This window comes from Myotis nattereri (assembly GCF_964212035.1).
Source record: "Myotis nattereri genome assembly, chromosome: 8".
Classification (NCBI taxonomy): domain Eukaryota; kingdom Metazoa; phylum Chordata; class Mammalia; order Chiroptera; family Vespertilionidae; genus Myotis; species Myotis nattereri.
The window spans coordinates 56,911,034-56,936,227 of NC_138083.1; the positions used below are offsets into that span (position 1 = coordinate 56,911,034).

The 25,194-nt window shown below is 39.4% G+C and overlaps 1 protein-coding gene across 1 annotated transcript in view; it reads right to left on the reverse strand.

Annotated features, from left to right (window-relative positions):
* The window catches only part of YES1 (YES proto-oncogene 1, Src family tyrosine kinase), a 52,376-nt gene that overhangs the window by 20,310 nt on the left and 6,872 nt on the right, over positions 1–25,194 (reverse strand). The window contains exon 2 of the mRNA XM_081097298.1: positions 2,016–2,288. Within this exon, the coding sequence (XP_080953424.1) occupies positions 2,016–2,280 (265 nt within the window). The 5' untranslated portion in view covers positions 2,281–2,288. The remainder of the gene's footprint in view (positions 1–2,015; positions 2,289–25,194) is intronic.

A 25,194-nucleotide genomic window follows, 5' to 3' on the forward strand; every position in this document is an offset into this window, starting at 1 on the left:
AACTATTTCACATATATAAACTGCTTTAGGTCACTAAATTCTGTCTTAAAGTTATCAATATTTACTTTAATCATTCTGGATTACTATCTTTCCCAAACATATAATCCTGAAGATAATTAAAATTTTTGCTGATGACTGATAAATACCATCATGGCCATCTGTTACTGAAGTATTTAGAGTTAGGGGGCTGGAATTAGATTGTAATTGACTTTTTGAGGTCCATAACTCCCCACAGGAACAGTCTAATAGAATTAGTGTATGGCATCCCTCTGGTCACTATTATTGGTTCAGAAGCAAGCAGACCGAAGGGACAAATTTATAGTCCATGCTTGTATGCTTGTAGAAGAGAGTCCTCTTTTGTCCCCATTGGTTGTTAGTAAGGACACATGTTGCTCAATTTGATGCTGGCAACTGTTTTGTCCTAAGTCTGTAGATAAGGTGGAAAATCCAAGGACTGCAGGAGAGAGATCAAAGAAACTTGAGTTGTTGATGACATGAAGGAATCCTGGAGTTCATCCTACCTTTTAAGCCAGGTATGCTTTGTTACTCAAGGGAAAAACATCCTAATATGGGATCCTTCATAAAATAACTCTTTAAAGTTTATGTCTACTTTTTTTTAGGGCATTTCTGGCTCCATTAAAGGTTGTCAGCTCTCACTTCTTGCTGTTCTTGAAAGGATATTATGATATAAATAATAAATGGAGTTCTAGAATAGGACATTAAATCTGGGCTCTCTCTGCTTATTATCTTTGACTCTAAAACAAAAATCATTTAAACTCTGAGCCTCAGAATTTTTCTCTTTTAAATCACTAGTACCTAATAGAAAAACTGTATTATCATCACCATTTTGCCATTTAATTAACATTTAAGTATAGTGGAACATCGGTTCTCGAACTTAATTTGCATACATGTTTGACAAGCGATTTGTTCGAAAACCGAATCATTTTTTCCCATTAGAAATAATGAAAACTGAATTAATCCGTTCCAGACCCCCAAATAATTCCGTTTTATCGAACCTTTCTTATATATAATACAATGTCTAATGTACTGTTTAATCTATAAACACTTCTTAAATTTATCGAACCATCTCTACTAGCCTTAAATGAATTTTTAATATATCACTGCCTCCAAAATGCTACCACTGGCTGTTTTTCACTTATCCAATCAACAACAGTTTTTCTATCTATTCAGTTGCCTGTGGTCGTTTTTTTTGTGAGCACTTTCACAACCTTAGCAACATAAATACTCTTGATGGTCTTTATGTTTTAAAATTGTGTTAATCATTGATTTCTCCAACAACAAAAGCATTCTCTTCTTTGTTGCCTGAGAGATAGATGCTTTTTGTCATGCTGAGGTATGAGCATAAAAGGGTTATCATGTTGAAAACTGAAGTTTTGGTCAACAACTGAGACATTTCTTCTGTGAACAAGTTGGTGGAGAATCGCACTGTTTGAGATGGGAGATGTTCTAGAAACGAGGTTTGACTATAATTACTATTGGAGGACAGCACTTTACAATCCTGAGAAATTGCAACATTCTTGAGGGAGAAGTATGTTTAAAATTTATTTTTCAATTACAGTTGATATAGTTTTAGGTATACAGCATAGTGATTAGATATTTATATCTCATGAAGTGATCACCCCGGTTAAGTTCAGTATGCATCTGATACCATACATAATTATGACTATATTCCCTATGCTGTATTTTTTAAATCTTTATATCCTCAGTGCCAGCCACACAGTAGGCACCTAATAATTACTTGAAAAATGAGTTAATGAAATTCTTAATGGTGTAACACAGTACATAATCACTATCAGTTTATTACCAGATTTCTCAAAAAGATATCCACGCATACAATAACACTTTAATTTTTATGTTAAGAGACTTTAATTTTAACAAACTTATTTAAAAAGTCAACCAGTAAGTTATTTTTCTTACAGCAGGCAAACCTTATGCATGTATTGCCCAAGGTCATATTCTCAAATTTACAACAGAATTGTCCATTTAAATCTCACCTGTTAAACCAGCAGGATATGAACTTGGCACCACTGAGAATGAGGAAGATGCTCCTCCAAAAGGTGTCACCCCTGAGGATCCTCCAAATGGTGTCATGGAAAGACTGTTAAAATTAACAGATGTTCCCTTTGCTGAAGATGATGGTGTTGCTGGAGTGTGTTCTGTCCCATAATGGCTTGCACTTGTATTGACAGGTTCTGGAGTGTTTTCTGTTCTATATTTAATTGCTGGACTTTTATTCTCTTTACTTTTAATGCAGCCCATTATAAAATCTACAATAGAAATAAGGTAAATACTTTGAGAAGCAGTTAACATAAAGGATATATCAAAAAGATGCAATTCAAAAGTTAACTTTAAACAAAGCATTTTTCTCTTGCAAAAAGTAACATTAAAAACAAAACAAAACAAAACAAAAATAAAAACCAGACAGCTAAAGATGAAATCTCTTCCCCTCATTATCTGCTAAGGCATCATTCCAATTATGTCATTCTCCAATGCAACCACTTTTATTTTTTTAAAAATATATTTTATTGATTTTTTACAGAGAGGAAAGGAGAGAGATATAGAAACATCGATCAGCTGTCTCATGCACACCCCCTACTGGGGATGTGCCCACAACCAAGGTACATGCCCTTGACCGGAATCGAACCTGGGACCCTTCAGTCCGTAGGCCAACACTCTGTCCACCAAGCCAAACCGGCTAAGCAGGGGTGGGCAAACTTTTTGACTCAAGGGCCACAGTAGGTTCTTAAACTGGACTCAGAAGAAGGAGCTGCGGCCATGTTTCCCGACGTTGCCATGTTAACACTGCTGCTGGTCAAGGAACGGAGGGGAGAGCAAGAGAACCCTCCGCTCTTTCGGCTCCGCGGGCCGGATAGAACAGCCAGCCCGTGGGCCATAGTTTGCCCAGGGCTGGGCTAGGGCAACACAACCACTTTTAATGGTCCAATGAAAACATGCCACAATGAATAGGGAAAAATCATGGGTTCTGAACCAGAGAGACCCAAGTTTGAATCCTGGCTTTCTTACTTACTAGTGGAGTCATTTAGATATGTTGCTTAACCTCTCTGGACCTCAGTTACTTGAAAAAGAAGGATAATAATATCACCTACTTCATAAGGTTTTCTGAGGAGTAACTCATTTATTACAAGTTCTAGATAACATCTGGCACATAGTAGGTACTAGCAAATACTGGTTATACTCCAACCTATACCAGCAGTATGTAACAGAAATGTAATCTGAGCCACAATATAAAGTTTCTAGGAGCCACATTAAAAATAATAAAAAGAAACAGGTAGAATTTTAGTAAATTTTACTTAACCCAATGCATTTAAAATATAATTATTTCAACATATCAATATACAAGTTTTTAATGAGATATTTCATGGGTTTTGTGTGTGTGTGCGCGCTAAATCTTAGAATCTGGTATCTATTTTAAACTTACAGTACATCTCAATTTGGGCCAGGTACAATAACTGTATGTAGCTACTGGCTACCATATAGGACAGTGCAGCTCCACATCTTTCACATCTTTCCCCTTCTTTATCCATAGACACTGCCCCAATGCTTACCCAATTTGACCCCAATCTATCCTTCCAATTTCATCTATTTTTTATTCAAAAAAATATTTTTATTGATTTCAGAGAAGGGAGGGGAAGGGGGAGGGGGAAGGAAGGGAGAGAGGAACATCAACTGGCTGCCTCCTGTACTCACCCAGATGGGGGATGAACCTGAACCCTGGTATGTGCCCTGATGGGAAATCAAATCCACCACCCTTCGGTGTATGGTACAATGCTCCAATCAACAGCTATATTGGCCAAGGCTTGGGAAGATTTTTCTATAGAGCCACGTTGGCCAGGGCTTGGGAAAATTTCTATATGAGCTCTTGACTTACTCCTTTTTTTTGGGGGTGGGGGTGGGGGTAAGGGGGTTTACTGGCCTAATTCCCACTCTACCTCCAAATTACTGGCAATACATTTCTTAAAAGCAAGAATTACTCATTTCTTATACACTATACAACCTATCAATGTGACATGCATACAGTAGGTTTACTAATATTACAAAATCTGCATTTTTTTTCACTTCCTGAAGAAGCAGTAACTGAGATTTCATTAATTCACTAACTTTTTAAAAAATCTTTATTGTTCAGATTATTACAGATGTTCCTCCCTCCCCCCCCCACTAGCTCCCCTCCACCCAGTTCCCACCTGCCTCCCCAGGGCCTCACCCCTCCATGGTCCTCGTCAATAGGTGTAAGATCTTTGCCCAATCTCTTCCTGCACCTCCCACACCCCTTCCCCCCCAAAATTGTCAGTCTGCTCCCTTTCCATGCCCCTGATTCTATTACTTTCACCAGTTTATTCTGTTCATCAGATTTTTTATTCATTTGATTTTTAGATTCACTTGTTGATATGTACTTGTCACTTTGTTGTTCACAAACTTTTATCTTTACCTTTTTCTTCTTCCTCTTCTTAAAGAATACCCTTCAGCATTTCATATAATAACTGGTTTGGTGGTGATGAACTCCTTTAGCTTTTTCTTATCTGTGAAGCTCTTTATCTGACCTTCATAGCTTTGCTGGATAGAGTAATCTTGGTTGTAGGTTCTTGCTATTCATCACTTTGAATATTTCTTGCCACTCCCTCTGGCCTGCATAGTTTCTGTTGAGAAATCAGCTGACAGTCACATGGGTACTCCCTTGTAGGTAACTGTTTTTCTCTTGCTGCTTTTAAGATTCTCTCTTTGTTGCTGAAACCGGTTTGGCTCAGTGGATAGAGCGTCGGCCTGCGGACTGAAGGGTCCCAGGTTCGATTCCGGTCAAGGGCACGTATCTTGGTTGCGGGCACATCCCCAGTGGGAGATGTGCGGGAGGCAGCAGATCAATGTTTCTCTCTCATCGATGTTTCTAACTATCTCTCTTCCTTCCTCTCTGTAAAAAAATCAATAAAATATATTTTTAAAAATAAATAAATAAATAAATAAATAATAAAAGATTCTCTCTTTGTCTTTTGCCCTTGGCATTTTAATTATGATGTGTCTTGTTGTGGTCCTCTTTGGATTCCTCTTGTTTGGGTTTCTCTGCGCTTCCTGGACTTGTAAGTCTATTTCTTTCACCAGGTAGGGGAAGTCTTCTGTCATTATTTCTTCAAATAGGTTTTCAATATCTTGCTCTCTTTCTTCTTCTAGCAGCCCCATAATTCAGATGTTGGTACGCTTGAAGTTGTCCCAGAGGCTCCTTACACTATCTTCATATTTTTGGATTCTTTTTGCTTTTCTGGTTGGGTGTTTTTTGCTTCCTCATATTTCAAATCTTTGACTTGATTCTTGGGATCCTCTAGTCAAGGGGCCGGCAAACTGCGGCTCGCGAGCCACATGCAGCTCTTTGGCCCCTTGAATGTGGCTCTTCCACAAAATACCGGCTCTTCCACAAAATACTGACTTCTACGCATGGGCACAAAATACTGACTTCTACGCATGGGCCATGAAGTTTCAATTACACTGTACATGCACGCCCGCACGTGGTATTTTGTGGAAGAGCCACACTCAAGGGGCCAAAGAGCCGCATGTGGCTCGCGAACCATGGTTTGCCGACCATGGCTCTAGTCTACTGTTGAATCTCTGTATATTTTTCTTTATTTCAGTCAGTATATGCTTAATATCTGACTGGTCCTTTTCCATTTTTTTGGCATTCTCACTAAGATCCTTGAAGGTCTCACTAAATTCCTCACAGGTTTCTAGAAGATTCTTGCGTAACCTTATAACTGTGGTTTTGAACTCTATATCCAGCATTTTGCTTTCTTCCATTTTTTTTTCATTTGTGACATGTTTCTTTGTCTCCGCATTTTGGCTGCTTCCCTGTGTTTGTTTTATATGTATCGAGTAGCTGCTAAGTCTCCTTGAGTTGACAGAGTGGCCTTGTGTGGTAGAGATGTCCTTAGGGCCCAGTGGCTCAGCCTCCCCAATCACCTGAGGTGGACACTCTTGGTGCAACCCTTTGTGGGCTGTGTGCACAGTCCTGTAGTAAAGCCTTGACTGCTGTTGGTGTCACTGGGAGGAATTGACCTCCAGGCCAATTGGCTGTGAGAACACCAGCTATGTCTACAATGGAAGAGCTGCTGTGCAGGAGACACCCTTATGGAGCAGGACTTGCTTCAGTGGGGCTTTGGTGCTCACTGAGTGTGCCCCTTGAGTGTGTCACTTACGGATGTGAAGAGTTGTAATCTGGTATGATCTCACACTGACCACTGGATACACTGGCTCTTGGATCTCCAAGAAGGTGCAAAGTCAGCCACTGCCTGGGGCCACCCAGCAAGAGCTACAGAGAGGTCTCCAGATTCCTCCTCTTTGTATTGGGTTTGGAAGTGCCCAGAGAGGTCCAGCTGTGAAGCAAGGTGCTGGTTCTTGGGCCTTCTTTTGATAGTTTTGGGGCCGCCTGACCCAGCTGCTGCCTGTTTATGACAGGTTTTAGGCTGAGAAAGCACAGGCCATTCATATGCAATAGCTGCTGAGCATAGCTTGGGTGGGGTGGGGTCTCAGGGAATCCCCAGGGCGGAGCAAACAGCAATGGCTGCCAGTCAGCCCTGCACCAGAGAGGTCCCAGCGCAGGAACAATGACCGCTGCGAGCACCTCCGTCTGGAAAGCCGCCCTCGTGCTCCTGCCCCGATGCCAGACAGTTCAGTTTCTCCCCGTATATGTCTGGGTCCCCCAGAGTCTCCCTCGGAACTGGAGTTCAGAGCAAGCGGGAGCTTGTATCTCCCTCCGGATTAAAAAAAGCAGCTCACCCTGGTGCCAGCCCATTCCACGCCTCCGTACCTTCTACCAGTCTCAATGTGCTTTCTTCACCTCTTTGTAGTACTTCCACTTAGCCAGCTTTCCAGCAGTTCTTGATGATAGTTGTTCTGTCTTTTAGTTGTAATTTTGATGTGGTTGTGAGAGGCAGCAAATACAGGTGTTTACCTCTGCCGCCATCTTGGTTCTCTCTAATTCACTTACTTTTAAAAGTCATTCTTATTTTACAGATTTTCCCTTCTTATATGGCATTCAAAGGGGAAGTGAGTGATAAGATGTGTGCCTCCTAAATTCTGAAAAAAAACCTAGGCCAGTGGTTGGCAAACTGCGGCTCGCAAGCCACATGCGCCTCTTTGGCCCCTTGAGTGTGGCCACGAAGTTTCAATCGCACTGTACGTGCGCGCCCGCACATGGTATTTTGTGGAAGAGCCACACTCAAGGGGCCGCAGTTTGCTGACCACTCACCTAGGCTATACAACATTAATTAAAAATCTGTAATAATAAAAGCATAATATGCGAATTAGACCAGACATCCTGCCGGACGTCCTTCCAGGGCTGCCATTGCAAGGGCTGGGGCAGCAGCCTAGGAGTCCCTTGCACAAATTTCATGCATTGGGCCTTTAGTGTAGCTATAAATGTTAAAATAGAAACAGAATCTCAGAGTTAGAAGGTTTTTGAAGCTCAGTATATTCTGAGGATGTGACAGCACTGAAACATGATTGGGATTAGAAATCTAAATACCTACTGAAGACACCATGAGAATTATAGCTAAACAGATGAAAGGCAATTGCTTCTAAAAGTGTTATTAGAAATTAAAGGTAAGTCATTTAATAATCTAGTGTTGGAAAATTCTATTAAAGCATAATGTAAAAGCAGAAACCTTAAAAAATATGAATAAACATGATTATTTAACTTTCATGTGGGAAGCAGAAGTGGTACACTCTTAAGTGAAGCTAAAGATATGAGAAATAATTATCTTTGTACTTTCTCATTGCTCTTACTTGCTCTCTCAGCACACACATGAATGTGTATATATGAAAACTGGTTGACCTTAACATAGACAACTCTTACAAATGAAAAAAAAAAAAGGATAACCCCTCAGAAAAATAGGAAAGCTTTCAAAAGGCAATTCACAAATGAAATACAAAAGGCCAATTAGCATCTCAAGATATGTCCAACCTTCTAAGTCTTCTAATAAACGCAAACTTTTAAAGGTACCAGATTGACAACTTCTGACTCAACACTCAAAGTTGAAGGATGAATTTTAACCAACAATCACTATATATCTGCAAAATATGTTAAATGTAAAAATATTTTAAAAATCCATACAAAGTACTTTCAAGATTACCTATATCCAAGGTCTAAAAATTAATAGAACATTGTTAACAATTACATAAAGTTAGCCTTTGAAAGAATAGCAGCTGTACGGAGGAAAAAATATGAAAACCAGTATTTTTAATTTGATAGCAGGCCAACTGAAATACATCAATTTATAACAGAGGTTACTATAATTATCCACTCAACCCACATTTCTATTCCTAACTTCCATAACCCCTCTTTTTCACTTTTTTTGTCCATTCAAGACCCTTGTTTAGGCCTTTCTCTCTGCAAGACATTCCTCCTAACTTCTTTTCCTTCAAAAGTCAGTATTTTTCTTCACCCTATCAGTTTTTCATTACTTCCCTTAACCTGTCCTCCAGCTTCTTTTTCTTTCTTTCTTTCTTTTTTTAAAAATTGATTTCAGAGAGGGAGAGAGAGAGAGAGAGAGAGAGAAACATCAATGGTGAGGAAGAATCATTGATTGGCTTCCTCCTGCACACCCCAACTGGGGATCGAGCCAGCAATCCAGACCTATGCTCTGATCGGGAATCCAACCATGATCCCTTGGATCATAGGTCAATGCTCAACTACCGAGCCACACTAGCTGGGCTATTTAATTTTTGCTGAAAGACTAAATCACTGGATTGTAACCTAATCTAATTCTTTCCAATAACCTGCCTAATATTTATTTTTCCCCAAAGAGACAAGTATATAGCAAGAGTTCTAGAAATACTTGCAGATTTTCTATTTCCTAAGTTATCAATTCTGTAAGTCAAATAAAAGTTTTTCAACTTTCTATCACGTGACATTATTAGAATTTCCTATACTGTTACCAGTATAGGATACTTTGTAACAGTATATTTAGTAGTGCTAAGACAAATTTGAAGTATTTTTTTAAATGCATCTGCCTTAATCATTAGCTGATAACATTTTACACTGTACTGGGTGTTAAAGGTATTTTGTTTTAAAAATATTTTACACTTTGACAGTGCTTTGTTTCCAAAGTACTTTAATATTTAATTTGACCCCATAATAATCTTAATTTGTCAGAAGGAAAAGAATAGAGGTATTCTCTACATGTTATATTTAATAAAGAACCTAAGACTGGGGAGGGTTTAGTCACTTGCTCAAGGAGATGAGGCTAAAAAGTAAGCACAACTAGGGAGCTGGGTTTTCTGAGTTCTATGCTGCATTATTCCCAGAAAGCCTTTAGGGAAGCCCTGCATATAAAATTTTCTGTTCTTTAATAAGTTATTAAATATTAGCCCTTCAGAAAATGTTACAACATGATTAACATTATTGGCAATGGACTTCACTGCTCCACCTACAACACAAATCTAACTGAAAGCATCATCCTGTCCCTCTCCACCCTGACCATGTTGCCTTATCAGTATTAACAGTGATTAAAAATTCTCAGATGATTTAATATACTTCTGAACTCTTAAAAAACATTTAAATGTACTTTATTTCTATAAACTAACTCTAGCAAGCTAAATAATTGTGACTTTATATGCTGTATCCAGCAGGGAAGAAAAGGCTAGTTTGGCATTTTGCCCAGATGGCTCCAATTTAAATCTTTAGGAAATTCTAGAGAAATAAATTTATAGACTTAATTTCTTAAGATACAAAATGATCACTCTCCATAGGTCACGGTACTCTATAGGCGATAAACACAGCCAATGATTTTTCTCTTTCATTTTTAAATCCCCTCCTTTTAGCATAAAGCACAAAGGACAGGCAGAACTATGAAACAGAAAACAGAGCAGAGAGGAGGAAACAGCAGACTACTAAAGGGCGTGCGCTTTGTCTAGTAAAAGCAAACAAAGAACTTAATTTTCCAAGGATAGAAAGAACAGCAAATGTGAGCAATGGAAAACTGAGCTTGCAGGGCTCACTGATAGTAATTTAGTAATTTGCTACCATCTTTTTCCTTCCTTTTTTAAAATAGTACTTTTATATATACAAACAACTGACCCCAAAGAAAAAGTAAGCCAACTCATTCTAAATTCCTGGTGGTTCCTCATAGTTTCTTCAATGAGATCTGGTATAGGATCAGTCATATGAAGGACCTAATATAAATATGTGAAAAATTCTAAAGAAAACTTAAAATTCATAGTTAAAAAAATCACTTACAAATTACATAAAGCCCAAGATTTTATTTATTTTATTAAGCATACTTTCCTCTACAGTCAACTCTTGACAAAACTGATTTTATACCTATCTTAAAATTTTTTATCCTCTCAGATTTTCATACTTTACCTACTTTCCTTTATCAAGACCTGACCTGCAAATTACAGTAAACAATTTACTATATTACTTTCAAGTCCTTATGTCAATTACATACTCTTGACATTGTATGGGTTCTTCTTTAGGTAGAGTTTTAAACCTTAAAAACATACCAAGCAACTATTTCTATAATAATGAATATATCCCTTCTGTTTTTATAAAATCTCTTTAAGACTAAAGAGCATAAGAAATAAGATAGACACATTTGTTAAAATATCAATTTATAAAATTGACCCAACACTCTTTGATTTTTCCCAAATTCCTGTGGTGTTTACTTTATTTCCATCATACTTTTACTCATTATCTTGAGTTTCAATGTATGTTTTAGTCAATAGATTTAAAACTTAATTTAACAGTTATATAAATCAAATACGCAATTCTAAACAAGAAACTAAATGCAGAATATTTGGGGAGAAGGAGCTTTTGGCAATAGCAACAAGCAAGGAACAATCAGGTGTGTTTTAAAAACCAAAATAAGTCACATGATGAGGAGCATGGCTGGAGATAAAAAAAAAGGAGACATATGTAATACTCTTTGTAATACTTTAAGCAATAAAACAATTAAAAAAAGAGAAAAGATTAAAAAAAAAGTAAATTAGGGAAGCAAGGCATGAAGTAAATCAGTTTAATCTATTACAGCTTTCAGACACTAGGAACCTTTCTGATTTTTGATACCTTTTGATACAGGTATTGTATACTGTTAAATCATTAGCCTTTTCTCAGGAATTAGCAGAAGCTGTATCCTCATCTCTCATTCTTAAGCTAATATTTCTAATAACAGTAATAAGAAAAAAAAATTTTAAGTTTTGATTGGTACCCAAGAACTTAATTGTAACATATATATTATGTATGTTTAAAACCACTATCTTTTTTCCAGTTATAAAAAATTTAATTTTGAAAAAATTTTAGATGTACAGAAGTTATAAACATTTTCTTTTAAAACACTGTCCTTTTAAGCTTATTTTGCTATCTAATATCCTTTCTCAAATAAGATGTTATATTACTACATGAAGTAAATAGTTTATTGTGGTTTTGTTAAAGTTTAATACAAAGTCTTAAAATGTTTGCTTCAAAAATGTAATTGCCAAATATGTTAAAAGATATCTTTATTTGCCGTAACCGGTTTGGCTCAGTGGATAGAGCGTCAGCCTGCGGACTGAAAGGTCCCGGGTTCGATTCCGGTCAAGGGCATGTACCTTGGTTGCGGGCACATCTCCAGTAGGGAGTGTGCAGGAGGCAGCTGATCGATGTTTCTCTCTCATCGATGTTTCTAACTCTCTCTCTCTCTCCCTTCCTCTCTGTAAAAAATCAATAAAATATATATTTTAAAAAAAGATATCTTTATTTTAATTTACATTAAAAAAATTCTGTCCTGTCATTAATAATTTTTAAGGCTTTGGTTTTGATATACAGTAGGTACTTGAATGTTTATTAATTTTCTTAGTTTTTGTTTCATTTAAAATCAATGCTAATATAACTCTCTGGATATCTACTATGTAAAAAGATATATGAGATACCAACTTTGCCTTTAAGTAAGCCTGTTTTTCTTCTAAAAATAAAAGGCTACAGAATAACGGTAATTACACAACAGAATGGCAAAGACAAGCAATACTTTCTAGCAATTTGTTGGACGAGAGCATGATTTTACTTTTCAATTTGATGAGAAGTCTCTCAGACCTTTTAAAATATCGTATTACATATCTACAGATATTCTCTTCTAGAAACATAAAGATTGAAGATGATTCTTGTTTTGTCAAAATACCCACTCACTAGAAGAGGCTCTTTTAGCTGGTACAGCTATCCATTGGTTAACCACTGGAACATCTTCAAGGAACCTCAAATTTACCATGTCCAAAAGGGGTCATGTTATCTTTCCCATCAAAATCCACTCTTCCTTCTCTGTCACCCATGTCTCAATGAATGGTAAGGACAGTGTTCCCATCCACCTTGCTGCCTTAGTCTGAAACCTGAGAGTCATTCTGAATTCATACCCTCTCCCATGTCCCATATATCTAGCCAGTCACCAAGACCAGATTATACCATCCTGTAATTCCAAAATTCTTCTACTTCTCTCAACTCATCATTACTTCCCTTGACTACTAATCATTTTTGTCTGGATTACTGAAAAGGCTTTTTTACCTAATCTCTATGACTCTAGGGGCACAATTTCTCCAGTCTTTTCTAAAGGCTATGGTGTGAAGAGTGTTTGTGTTTTTAAAAAGAAAATCTGATTAGGAGCCTTCAATGTCCCAGTCTCCTCTAGCTTCCAATATAAAGTCTAAACTCTTTAATATGAATCAGAAGGCCCTGCATGATTTACTTATTTTCCTCTCTTGGCTCCTCTCTTTCCATTCATCTTCTTGTATACTCTGCTCCTTGCATACTAAATTTCTTTGAGATCTTCATATGTACTACTAGTGGCCCAGTGCACAGATTTGTGCACATTGAAAGGAATCAGGCGCCCTCCTCTCTGGTTCCAGGGTGTGTCACCCAAGAACGGCTGCTATTAAGTCACCACAGCTTGGCAGCTTCTATGTTGAGCGTCTGCCCCCTGGTGGTCAGTGCATGTCATATTATGCGCCAGTTGGCTGGTCACTTAGCTATATATATATATATATACATATATATATATAGAGAGAGAGAGAGAGAGAGGGAGGGAGGGAGAAAGAGAGAGAGAGAGAGAGAGAGAGAGAGAGAGACAGACACTAGAGGCCCGGTGGATGAAATTCTTGCGGGGGGGGGGGGGGGATTAGGGGGAAATCCCTCAGTCCATCCTGCACCCTCTCACAGTCCAGGAGTCCTTGGGGGATGTCCAACTGACAGCTTAGCTTCTTCCCCATGGGGAGCGGACCTAAGCCGTCAGTTGGACATCCTTAGCGCTGCCGCACAGGCGGGAGAGGCTCCCGCCACCACCACTGCATTCACCAGCATGAGCCCGGCTCAGAGCTTCTGGCTGGGTGGTGCTCCCCCTGTGAGAGCGCACTGATCACCAGGAGGCAGCTCCTGCGTTGAGCGTCTGCCCCCGGGGATCAGTGCACATCACAGCGACCAGTCGTTCAGCCGTTTGGTCAATTTGCATATTAGCCTTTTATTATATAGGACTAGAGGCCTGTTGCACAAAAATTTGTGCACTCGGGAGGGGGGTCCCTCAGCCTGGCCTGTGCCCTCTCACAGTCTGGGACCTCTTGGGGGATGACCACCTGCTGGCTTAGGCCTACACCCCGGGGGATCGGGCCTAAGATGGCAGTCAGACATCCCTCTGGCAGCCCGGGAGCCCTTGGGGGATGTCCACTTGCCAGCGGGGAGCAAGCCTAAGCTGCAGTCGGACATCCTTAGTGCTGCTGAGGAGACGGGAGAGGCTCCCCCCACTACCGCTGTGCTGGCAGCCATCAGCCTAGCTTGTGGCTGAGCAGAGCTCCCCCTGTGGGAGCGCACTGATCACCAGGGGGCAGCTCCTGCATTGAGCATCTGCCCCCTGGTGGTCAGTGTGTGTCATAGTGACCAGTCATTCCCAGTGGTTCTGCTGTTAGGGTCAATTTGCATATTACACCTTTATTATATAGGATAGAGGCCTGGTGCACAGGTGGGGGCAGGCTGGTTTGCCCTGAAGGGTGTCCTGGATCAGGGTGGAGGTTCCCACTGGGGTGCCGGGCAAACCTGGGTGAGGGGCTGATAGCTGTTTGCAGGCTGGTCAAGCCCCCCAGTGAGGACCCTCACCCCATGGGGGTTTGGCCAGCCTGGGTGAAGGGCTGATGGCCATTTTCAGGCTAGCCAGGGCAGCGGGCTGGAAGCAGGTATCTGGGATTTATTTATCTTCTATAGTTGAAACTTTGTAGCCTTGAGTAGAGCTCAGGGCCAGCAGGGCAGGTGGAAAGCTTGGCTTCCTCTATCGCCAGGGGCAACCCAAGCCTCCTGCTCGCTCCAGCTCCGTGGCCGCCGCCATCTTAGTTGGGTTAATTTGCATATTCGCTCCTGATTGATTTGTGGGCGTGGCTTGTGGGTGTAGCGGAGGTACGGTCTATTTCCATGTTTCTCTTTTATTAGATTAGATGTTCTTTTTAAGTTAGCCCAGAAGACATTCTGCATCATTCATTATATAAGAATAACATTAATAAATCTTCATTATCATGATTTCATATTTGCAAATTAGCCCACTTACTAAAATTTACTTGTAACACACCCACTCCCACCACCCACAAAGCAATGGTCATGGCACTTTTATGGTCATTTGCATAAAGCTATGAAAAATTTGAGTTGCTAGATCAGCCGTGGGCAAACTACGACCCGTTTGAAATGAATAAAACTAAAAAAAAAAAAAAAAAAAGACCGTACCCTTTTATGTAATGATGTTTACTTTGAATTTATATTAGTTCACACAAACACTCCATCCATGCTTCTGTTCCGGCCCTCCGGTCCAGTTTAAGGACCCACTGTGGCCCTCGAGTCAAAAAGTTTGCCCACCCCTGTGCTAGATCCACACATCCCCAGCTCATGTCAAACAAGGCTCTTATACTCTAAACAAGTGTCCTTCCCACAATCTATCTAGTACTTTTTTTTCTTTTGCATTTTTGTGCTTTTTGTTGGTGATGTCACTGTTTAAAATGGTCCCCAAGTGTTAGTGCTGAAATGCTGTCTTTAGTGTTCCCAAATCAAGAATGCTGTGGTGTGCCTTACAGAGGATATATGTTACACTAGAGGCCTGATGCACAAAAATTCATGCAAGAGTAGCCTTCCTTCCCCCAGCTGCCGGCACTGACTTCCCTCTGGGACCTGGGCTTCCCTCCTCTGGCTGCTGGCAGGCACCCAGGCCCCAGGATGCTTCCTTCCTCCAGCTTATGGAAGGCACCCAGGACCCGGGCTGGCTTCCCTCCAGCCCCGGCTTCATCAGGGAGGATGTCCAGAATGATGTCCGGTCTAATTAGCATATTACCCTTTTATTATTATAGATAAGCTTCATTCAGACATGAGTTATAGTGCCCTTGTGAGTTCACTGTTAATGAATCAACAATATGTATTAAATCAGATGTCTTTAAATAGAAGCACAAATAAAACAAGATTATGTATTGGTCAACTGATGAAAATGTTGTGAACAGAGGCTTGCAGGTACCTGACCTTGTATTTTCTCTAGGAGTAATGGTTCAGTATTCACTAATTTAGTGTTCATAGTGATCTGCTAACATAACTATGGCAAACAATGAGAATTGATTATATATGAATACTTTTATATAAAAGATTTCTATAAGTGAAGTCAAAGTTTACTTTTTGAATATTGTGATTTACACTGTCAAATTTCCCTCTAATAAATTTTTAAAAAGTCTAAAATGTACTTTTTAAATGTTTCCAAAAGTATAGCATTTTGTTCTATTTTAAAATTATACCTTTAATAAATTAATAAAGCCTCTGACAATTTCTATACCATTTTTGCATTTTACATGAATTAAAATGAATTATTATATATTGTTTTGTCCCAAATAGAAACTATCAAATTTGCTAACCATATATTTAGTTACCAATTACTAAAACAAAAATCAAGTGAGCAATTAGAGGACAAGAAGTTATGATATTCATGTTTCATATACCTAATATTATGCACATTCACTACATTTCAAAACTTTTAATGAATAAATGAGTAAAAGAACTAAAACTCTGTTGGTCAATGGTTGGAGCATCACCCCTCGCACCAAAGGGTCAAGAGTTTGATTCTCAGTCAAGGGCACACACTTAGGTAGCAGGTTTGATTCCTGGCCCTGGTTGGTGCATGTGTGGGGAGGCAACCCATCAATGTGTCTCTCTCACACCTATGTTTATCTCTTTCTCTCTCTCTCAATCCCTCCCAGTGGGAGAAAGATAAATATCACATGACCTCACTCATTTGTGGAATATAATGAACAACATAAACTGATGAACAAAAATAGATCCAGAGACATAGAAGCATCTAACAGTCCGTCAAACATCAGAAGGAAGGCAGGGGAGGGTGTATGTGTGTTGGAGGGGGATGGGGGGGAGAGTAAGAGATCAACCAAAGGACTTGTATCTATGCATATGAGCATTACCAATGGACACAGACAATAGGGGGTTGGGGGGCATGTGCTGGGGGGCGGGGAGAGGTAAATGGTGGGGGGGAGGGAAGAAGATATATGTAAAACTTTCAATAATAAAGAATTTTAAAACAAAGGAGAAATATCCTCAGGTGAGGATTAAAAGTAACTAAATACAAGGTAATACACCAAGAATTAATCTGAATAAGCATGTAGGGTAAAATAACTAACTTAATTATAATCTAGTAAAATACATTTCTTCTAATTAGATGACAATAACTACAAAAATAGCGAGCATTGAACAGTTAAATGGGATAGCCACTGTTAAGCACTTAAAATGGATAATTTCAACCTGGCTGGTTTGGCTCAGTGGATAGAGCATCAGCCTGTGGACTGAAGGGTCCCAGGTTCGATTCTGGTCAAGGGCCCATGCCTGGGTTGTGGGCTTGATCCCCAGTGTGGGGCATGCAGGAGGCAGCCGATCAGTGATTCTCTCTCATTGATGTTTCTATCTCTCTCCCTCTCCCTTCCTCTCTGAAATCAATAAAAATATTTTTAATGGAGAATTTCATTAAATTCTCAAAATACTCTGAAAAGCAATTATTTTTCCCTCATCTACAGAAGCAAGACCTGATACACAGAGGGTTAACTTGTCCAAGGTGAGGCAGTTAAAACTTCAGAGCTCCAGTGGGTTTACCACTGTGTCAAACTGAACATCTTTAAACCTTCAAGTTATAGAAATATGTCTCTACAATAGCCTGAGATATTTATTAAAAAATGAAAATACCTGGCTTTCAGTCCAAGTACACTGAATTAGAATTTCTGGAGGTAGAACTTAAGAGGGTATATTTTAACAGACATCCCAGGTGATGAGCAGCCACAATGAAGTCCTATGCTCAATGCACACCTATTAACTACACCAGAAAACATCTTGCCTTCTCCATCTTTTCTTTGTCTTTATTCACATTATCAGCTACTCTGGAATGCCCATTTTATTTATTCTTCAAAACCCACCCCTACCAAGCTTTTCCTAAATGTGCATTTCTCTCTTCTCTTGATCTGCCACTGAACTTTAAACCTCCAATACAGTATTTCTTCAGGTTATCTAAGGAAGCAGTATACTTAACTGATAAGCAGAATAGGACAGAGTTTCCTTTTTATCTTCTAAAAAGCTTAATTAACATGGTGCCTTGACTTAAGTAGATACAATTTTTTAAAGGTTGAATTCAAGAATTGAATTATGAATCCTTTTATCCATCAATATTTAGGATTTGACCCAAAAGATAAATATTAGTCAAATTAACATATGAATCTGGCTTCTTTAATACAATATATAAATGACGTATTGCAGAATTGTACCCTTGAAAAACTATATATTTTTATTAACCAATATCACCCCAATAAATTCAGTAGGAAACTCTCTCTCTCTCTCTCTCTCTGTCTCTGTCTCTGTCTCTGTCTCTGTCTCTCTCTCCAGGTTATAACCCTTCCAACCATCCGGAAGGAAGGTTGACACCTCAATACTTGGAAGGAAAAAAGGGAAAAGATCAGAAAAAATATAACTACTTTATACATGTTAATACTGACAATGGTTATCAGAATTGGTGGTATTGTGGGTGATTCTATTTTCTTCTACAAAACTTTCCTATGTATTCCAAGTTTCCTAAAATGAATATGTAGTTCTTCCAAAATCAGGAAAATAATCTCAATAAATATCTTCATTTAAAAAAAGACTAAGTAGACCTGGCTGGTATGGCTCAGTTGGTTGGAGTAGTCCCGTACACCAGAAGGTCGGGGGTACAACTCCCGGTCAGGGCACATACCCAGGTTATGGGTCAATCTGGTCGGGGCACATGTGGGAGGCAACCAACTGATGTTTGTTTCTCACATCAATGTTTCTCTCTCCCTCCCTTCCGCTCTCTAAAATCAATTTTTTAAAATTTAAAAAAGAGTAGGTAAAATAAATTTTATCCATAGTAAATTAACATCAGATTAATTTCCTAGTTATCTATAACTTCTTAAGCTGTAAATACTTGATAATGCTTGATTTCAACATCTGATCTAGCCTTAAAATGTCCATATAAGGTGAGTAACAAGAAAACAGCAGCTATATAATAAAGGCAAAATGCATGTTAACCATTTCTGACATCATCTTATCAATTCTGAAATCATCTTATCAATTTAGAGTGGCAACAATTGATGCTATTAGTTTTATGCATTATTTATTACTTATTAACTGCTATATTTTCATATAGAAATAGGTGGGAAAGTTATAGACCAGGGGTAGAGGAACCTTTTATCTGCCAAGGGTCACATGAATATTTATAACATCACTCTCAGGTCATACAAAATTATCAACTTAAAAATTAGCCTGCTGCCCTAGTTTGACTCCGTGGATAGAGCGTTGGCCCATGAACTGAAGGGCTCTGGGTTTGATTGCAGTCAAGGGCACATAATTTGGTTGCAGGCTCAATCCCGGCCCTGTTCAGGTATGTGGAAGGCAACCAATCAATGCGTCTCTCATATCAAGGTTTCTCTCTCTCTGTCTCTCCCCCTCCCTTCCACTCTCTAAAAACCAATGGAAAAAGATCCTTGGGTGAAGATTAACAATAAATAAAAATGAAAATAAAAAATAGCCTGCTATATTTGATCAAACATTTAATTAACTCACCCCTAATGCCTTGTGGCAGGGCCAAACCAAATGATTTCATGGGCCTTATACAATGCAAGGGTCAGATGTTTCCCACCAATCATAGGCACTCAAATAAATAAAAATCTATGAAAAAATAGGTTTTGGTACGTAGCAAATTTTTGTATAGTTGCATTCCCAGGACTATATCTATATCATAAAATCAAGTATGTTCTACATGATCTATGTTCTGAAGGATTTTTCATTCCATTTATAATGTGACTCCCCTTAAAATATGAGTTTGCCTATTTTGGATTAAAAATTAAAGTGACAATAGTGTAAATTTTTAGTGAATTCCTCTCTTTCATGCCCATGGTAGGCAAATACTGCCAACAGACTGTTGCACCCGCCTATATTTTAAAATATTTTAAAAGTGCCTACTATGTGTTATTCTAGATACTTGGAATAACTTTCATAACCAAAACAAAGATCCCTGTCCTCAAGGAACTTACATTCAAGCAGTAGATGTGGTCCCATCATTTAGACTTGGCACCACAGTTTTAAAGGTATTTGCCAACCCTTTTGCAGACTCAATAAACACAGTCAATGGCAGAACTGTTAGAGTGATGTGTGAAGGAGTTGTACTGTAGATATTCTATGTGGGATAATAATGCTACAAAATAAGCTAGTATGCCCACTAGAAAACAATGCTCCAGCTTATTAGAGAAGACAAAGGGTACATTCTTAGATATAACTGAAAAAAATAAATAAAAGCAAAAAAAAAAAAAAGCTTCTAAGATGGTGAAGGAAATCACTGTCAATAGAATGTGACACAGTGACAATAACAGCAAACAAAATTTCCATTCAGAGCTTTAGATGAGGCTCTTCATCCAGAGAGTACAAATTTCATGTAACAATAAGATTTATAGGAACACGCCATTATGGAAGAATCCTACTGTTTCCTCCAGAAGGAAGTGAAGGCTGGTGAGTCTGTACCAAGGTGTAAGAAATTCCATCCTACTGACAGGGCAAATTAGAAAGTGTGCTCTCTTCCTGCCGCATGGGTCTGAAATGTGATGGAGGACCATTAGCCAATGCAGACCTTCCATTTATTTTTACTAACTCATCTAGGAATAAGTGATGTAATTAGTAGAAGTGAAAACAATATTGTACAAAAGTTTGAGCCAGAAAACTCAGATTTGAGCATGGGGGTTGGGGAGCTGACTATATACAAACAGACTGTATACGTATACATCTTACAAACCCAAACTTATGAAAGGACAGCATTTGCTACAGTTTAGTGTAATAATCCATCTTTTGCATGCTCATCTGTTTATTTGTTTTTGATGAATTAAATGTGGACCAAAAAAAAGAAAACTGATTGATAAAACATCTGAACACTGTCTCTGTCAATCTATAACTTATTTTATAAAAAGATAAATAATGCTTTGGAATTAGTATATCAATTTTCCATTATAGACCCAAACCTACAAAAGGAAAGAAAGCATTTGCTATAGTTAGTATAATAATCCATCCTTTTCAGTTCATATAATACCTGACTTTGACACCTATTAAGAAATACGCATCAGAAAGCTACTTCCACTAAAAGAAGTGTAAGTGGTTGACAATTCTCAGCTCCAATACAAATGTACAGTTTAAGGGAGAAGGAAAAAGATAAGAAATGCCCCTTTCCATCATTGCTCCTTATTCCTAAGGAAGTTGTCTTATAGGGAACAGGCTTATTATCAATTAGCCTTAGATTCAAATTCAGTTCTACCCAATTATTTAGTCATATGACAATGGCAAATTACATATACTTTCTGATCCTGTCTCTTCATGTATAATTAAATACCTACCTCATCCACAATTTTTCTGTGTATTTTGGAAAGGCATTTCAAAGATTTAAATTAACTTGATAATGCACATGAATGCATACCATAACACCTGTCACAGAATAGGCTTTTTTCCTTAACCAATGCCTAAGAGAAGTGACTTGGGTAAAAAATAGAAAGGACACAAAAGGGAAAATTACAAACTCCACATTAAGTCCTTCCCTCTTTTTCCCAAGCCCTTCTCTACTTTGCTCATTTTTGTTTCTCATTCCTAATCTTTTGAAGCTTTCCCATTCTTCACACTGTCCTATAGGGTTAGAGTAGGAAGCAGGTAGGATAAACTAGGGAAGCTCTGTACTTCAGCTTAACAGTAAGGCCTCATTGGGAGAGTCCTAGTATCCCAAAGTGGAACTCATAACAGTGATTTCTAGAGTAAGGAGCTAGGAAGGTGAGAAGGTGCCGGGAGCCGGTCAATGCTTGCTGTTTCAAGGGACCTGGCATATACGGCATACTGTTCTTAATATGTTTGCTCACCTTCTTGGCACTATGTGTTTTAACCAAGGTCACCTCTCCGAGAAAGGTTGTTTCCCCAGGTAGGGATTTTCCCCTGAAGTTAGGGAGGGAATAAAACCCCTTAACTAAGTGCCAGGCGGGTAATTAATCACTTTAACTACGAACAATCATGCTTAAGCTACATAATCTTTACTCCCTGGAATGGAGATAAGAAACGCCCTAACCTTTGGAATAGAGACTGATAGGATTGGAATCAACTGGTATAAATACAGATGTAACAAGACAACAGGACACAGAACCTAGACACAGAACCTGACACAGAACCTAGAGACAGAAGAATTTCGCTGGAGAGAACATGGCAAAAGATCCTGGACAGGACCTGGCTACAGAACTTGGTTGGAGAACCTAGCCAGAACCTGGCTGAAGAACCTGGCTACAGAATCTGGTGACCGAACCTGGCTGGGGAACCTGGCCGGAGATCCAGACCAGAACTTGGCTGGAGATCCTGGCTAGAGATCCTGGCTAGGCTGCTGATCAACTGAACGTTGTCTCCGTGTCATTCCTTCTTCGCCGACTCCGTCCACACCTTTGGGGACCCCTGGACCTGCTGGGGTTGGACCCCAGTATATGGCGCCCGAACAGGGACCCCTTAGGTAAGCCCCCCTGCACTCGGGACGGACAGGACTCCACCGTAGGAAGAGGGTGCGTAGTCTTTGCCGACTCCACCCACACCTTTGGGAACCCCTGGAACAGGATTCCCCTAGGTAAGCCCCCCCCCCCATTGAGAACCCCACACTCGGGACGGATAGGACTCCACCAGGGTACTGCAGACCCCCCTATAGAGGATAAGTAGGGTAAGAAGGTGGATAGTACAGAACTTAGATTGAGAAGATGTGCCATACTGAGTCCAAAGAAGACTCTGTATTGATTCTTAGATTGAGAAGATGTGCCATACTGAGTCCAAAGAAAGAAGACTCTGTATTGATCTTTAGATTAAGATGTCCCATACTGAGTCTAAAGAAATAAGACTCTGTATTGATCTTTTAACACATATGCTTGCTAGCAGAGGAATTAAGGTTACTCCCAGTCAGACAGAACGTTTTATACAAGAAGTATGTCCATGCTTTTCTGAGGAAGGAAAGGTAAATGTAAAGGCATGGGAGGAGGTAGGCCCAAGGAGCCTTATCCTTAACCCCACTGCAGCCTTTCCACCCCGGGAAAGTGCAGAATTGGCAAGCTCTCCCTGGGGTGATAGATCAGGACTCAGGTAATAGCAGAAAGCGCCAATCCTACTCTTAAAATGGATACAAGAGAACATTTGGGGTTTTTCTTTCAATGCCTGCTTTTAAAATATAAAAAAGGGGGAATTTGCCAGGAGCCGGTCCATCCTTGCTGTTTCATGGGACCTGGCATATATGGCATACTGTTCTTAATATGTTTGCTCACCTTCTTGGCACTATGTGTTTTAACCAAGGTCACCTCTCTGAGAAAGGTTGTTTCCCCAGGTAGGGATTTTCCCCTGAAGTTAGGGAGGGAATAAAACCCCTTAACTAAGTGCCAAGCGGGTAATCAATCACTTTAACTACGAACAATCATGCTTAAGCTACATAATCTTTACTCCCTGGAATGGAGATAAGAAATGCCCTAACCTTTGGAATAGAGATTGATAGGATTGGAATCAACTGGTATAAATACAGATGTAACAAGACAGAACTTAGAAGACAGAACCTACACAGAACCTAGAGACAGAACCTAGCAAGAGAATACGGCAAAAGACCCTGGACAGAAATGGGCTACAGAACCTGGATAGAACCTGGCAAGAGAACCTGACTAGAACCTTGTGACTGAACCTGGCTGGAGAACCTAGCGAGGGAACATGGCTACAGAACCTGGCTGGAGAACCTAGCAAGAGAACATGGACACAGAACCTGGCTGGAGATCCTAACCAGAACTTCGCCGGAGATCCTGACCAGAACTTCACTGGAGATCCAGATCAGAACTTGGCTGGAGATCCTGGCTAGGCTGCTGATCAACTGAACGCTGTCTCTGTGTCATTCCTTCTTCGCCGACTCCGTCCACACCTTTGGGGACCCCTGGACCTGCTGGGGTTGGACGCCAGCAAGAAGGTATGGTGATTAGATAGGCTATGGATTCACCCACTGTATAGTCATAGCATCTATTTAGTAGGTCAAATATTTCATCTGTTCAAGAACTCAGCAGGTTAAAAAAAAAAATGAAACCTGAAAATCAGTTCGAACACATTTACCACTGAAACTGTTATACCTGTTAGTTTTTTTTTAATGTTTTTATTGATTTGAGAGAGACAGAAACATCAATGATGAGAGAGAACCATTGATCAGCTGCCTCCTGCACGCCCCCTACTGGGTATTGAGCCCACAAGCCCAGCATATGCCCTGACCAGGAATTGAACTGTGATCTGGTTCATGGGTCGACAACGCTCAACCACTGAGCCAGACCATTAGGTTTTTATAGGTAAACTCTAATGAGCTGCCTGGAAATCTAACCTAAAAGGCTAACCTTACAGAAAAGACTTTTTCTGAGAAAAGATTTTGATTTTCAAGTAAATGCCTGACAAACTGGGAACACAATCTGTTTGTTTTTACAAAATTATTTTGCAAACTTTAAAAAAAGCTAACCATTTTGAAGTGCCCCATGCCTATTTTGTTCTAAATATTAACTACACGTTAAAGAAAAATATCCAGAACACTTTCTTTTGTCAATTAAAGAAAATTAAATGTGGCTATTTTCCTGATAAATTGTGGCAAAGCTGCCATCCAAATAATCATGATTACTGTTAAGTGACATCACAACTACCTGTGTTAATGAGTAATTAAGTCCTTACTTTTCTAATATTACTGCAAAATTAATTGGAAATGGTTTTTAAAAGCCTTTCTTTCAAATGTGTCTTCTTATAGTAAAACTTCTAAATGGGGCTGAAACCGGTTTGGCTCAGTGGATAGAGCGTCGGCCTGCGGACTGAAGGGTCCCAGGTTCGGTTCCGGTCAAGGGCATGTACCTGGGTTGTGGGCACATCCCCAGTGGGGGGTGTGCAGGAGGCAGCTGATCGATGTTTCTCTCTCATCGATGTTTCTAACTATCTCTCTCCCTTCCTCTCTGTAAAAAATCAATAAAATATATTTTAAAAAACAAACAAAAACTTCTAAATGGGTGTTGTGGAGCTTGTGTATGTGAGCCACAAATACCTGCAGGGAACTATAAAATCTAGAAAAACAACAAATAAAGTCTTTCTGCCCTGGCCAGGTAGCTCGGATGGCGTGTCATCCCAATACACCAAGGTTGCAGGTTCACTCCCTAGTCAGGGCATATAGAAGAAACAACCAACGAATGCATAAATAGGGGATCAACAAATTCATGTTTCTCTCCCTTCATCTCTTCTCTCTAAAAAATCAATTTAAAAAAATCAAGTCTTTCTGCCTAGAGAATTAAATCAGTTTACTTGAGGCTACACCTATATAGTGCAAAGGGATTTATTAAGATTTCAGAGGTATCGCCAACTAATATGAAAAACGAGAGAAGTATTGCAAGGGACTGTCATACTAAAAAGATCTCCAATCTACAAAATTTATAACAGCCTCATAACCATAGCCAGTTCTGTCCAACTGTGAATTTTAAAAGGCAACAGTCATCTGCAATCATTTTCATAACATCAAAACTAGCATAGTGTTTGTCACACCACATCTACACTAATAAAAGAGAAAAATGGTAATTGGCATACAGCGATACCTTTTT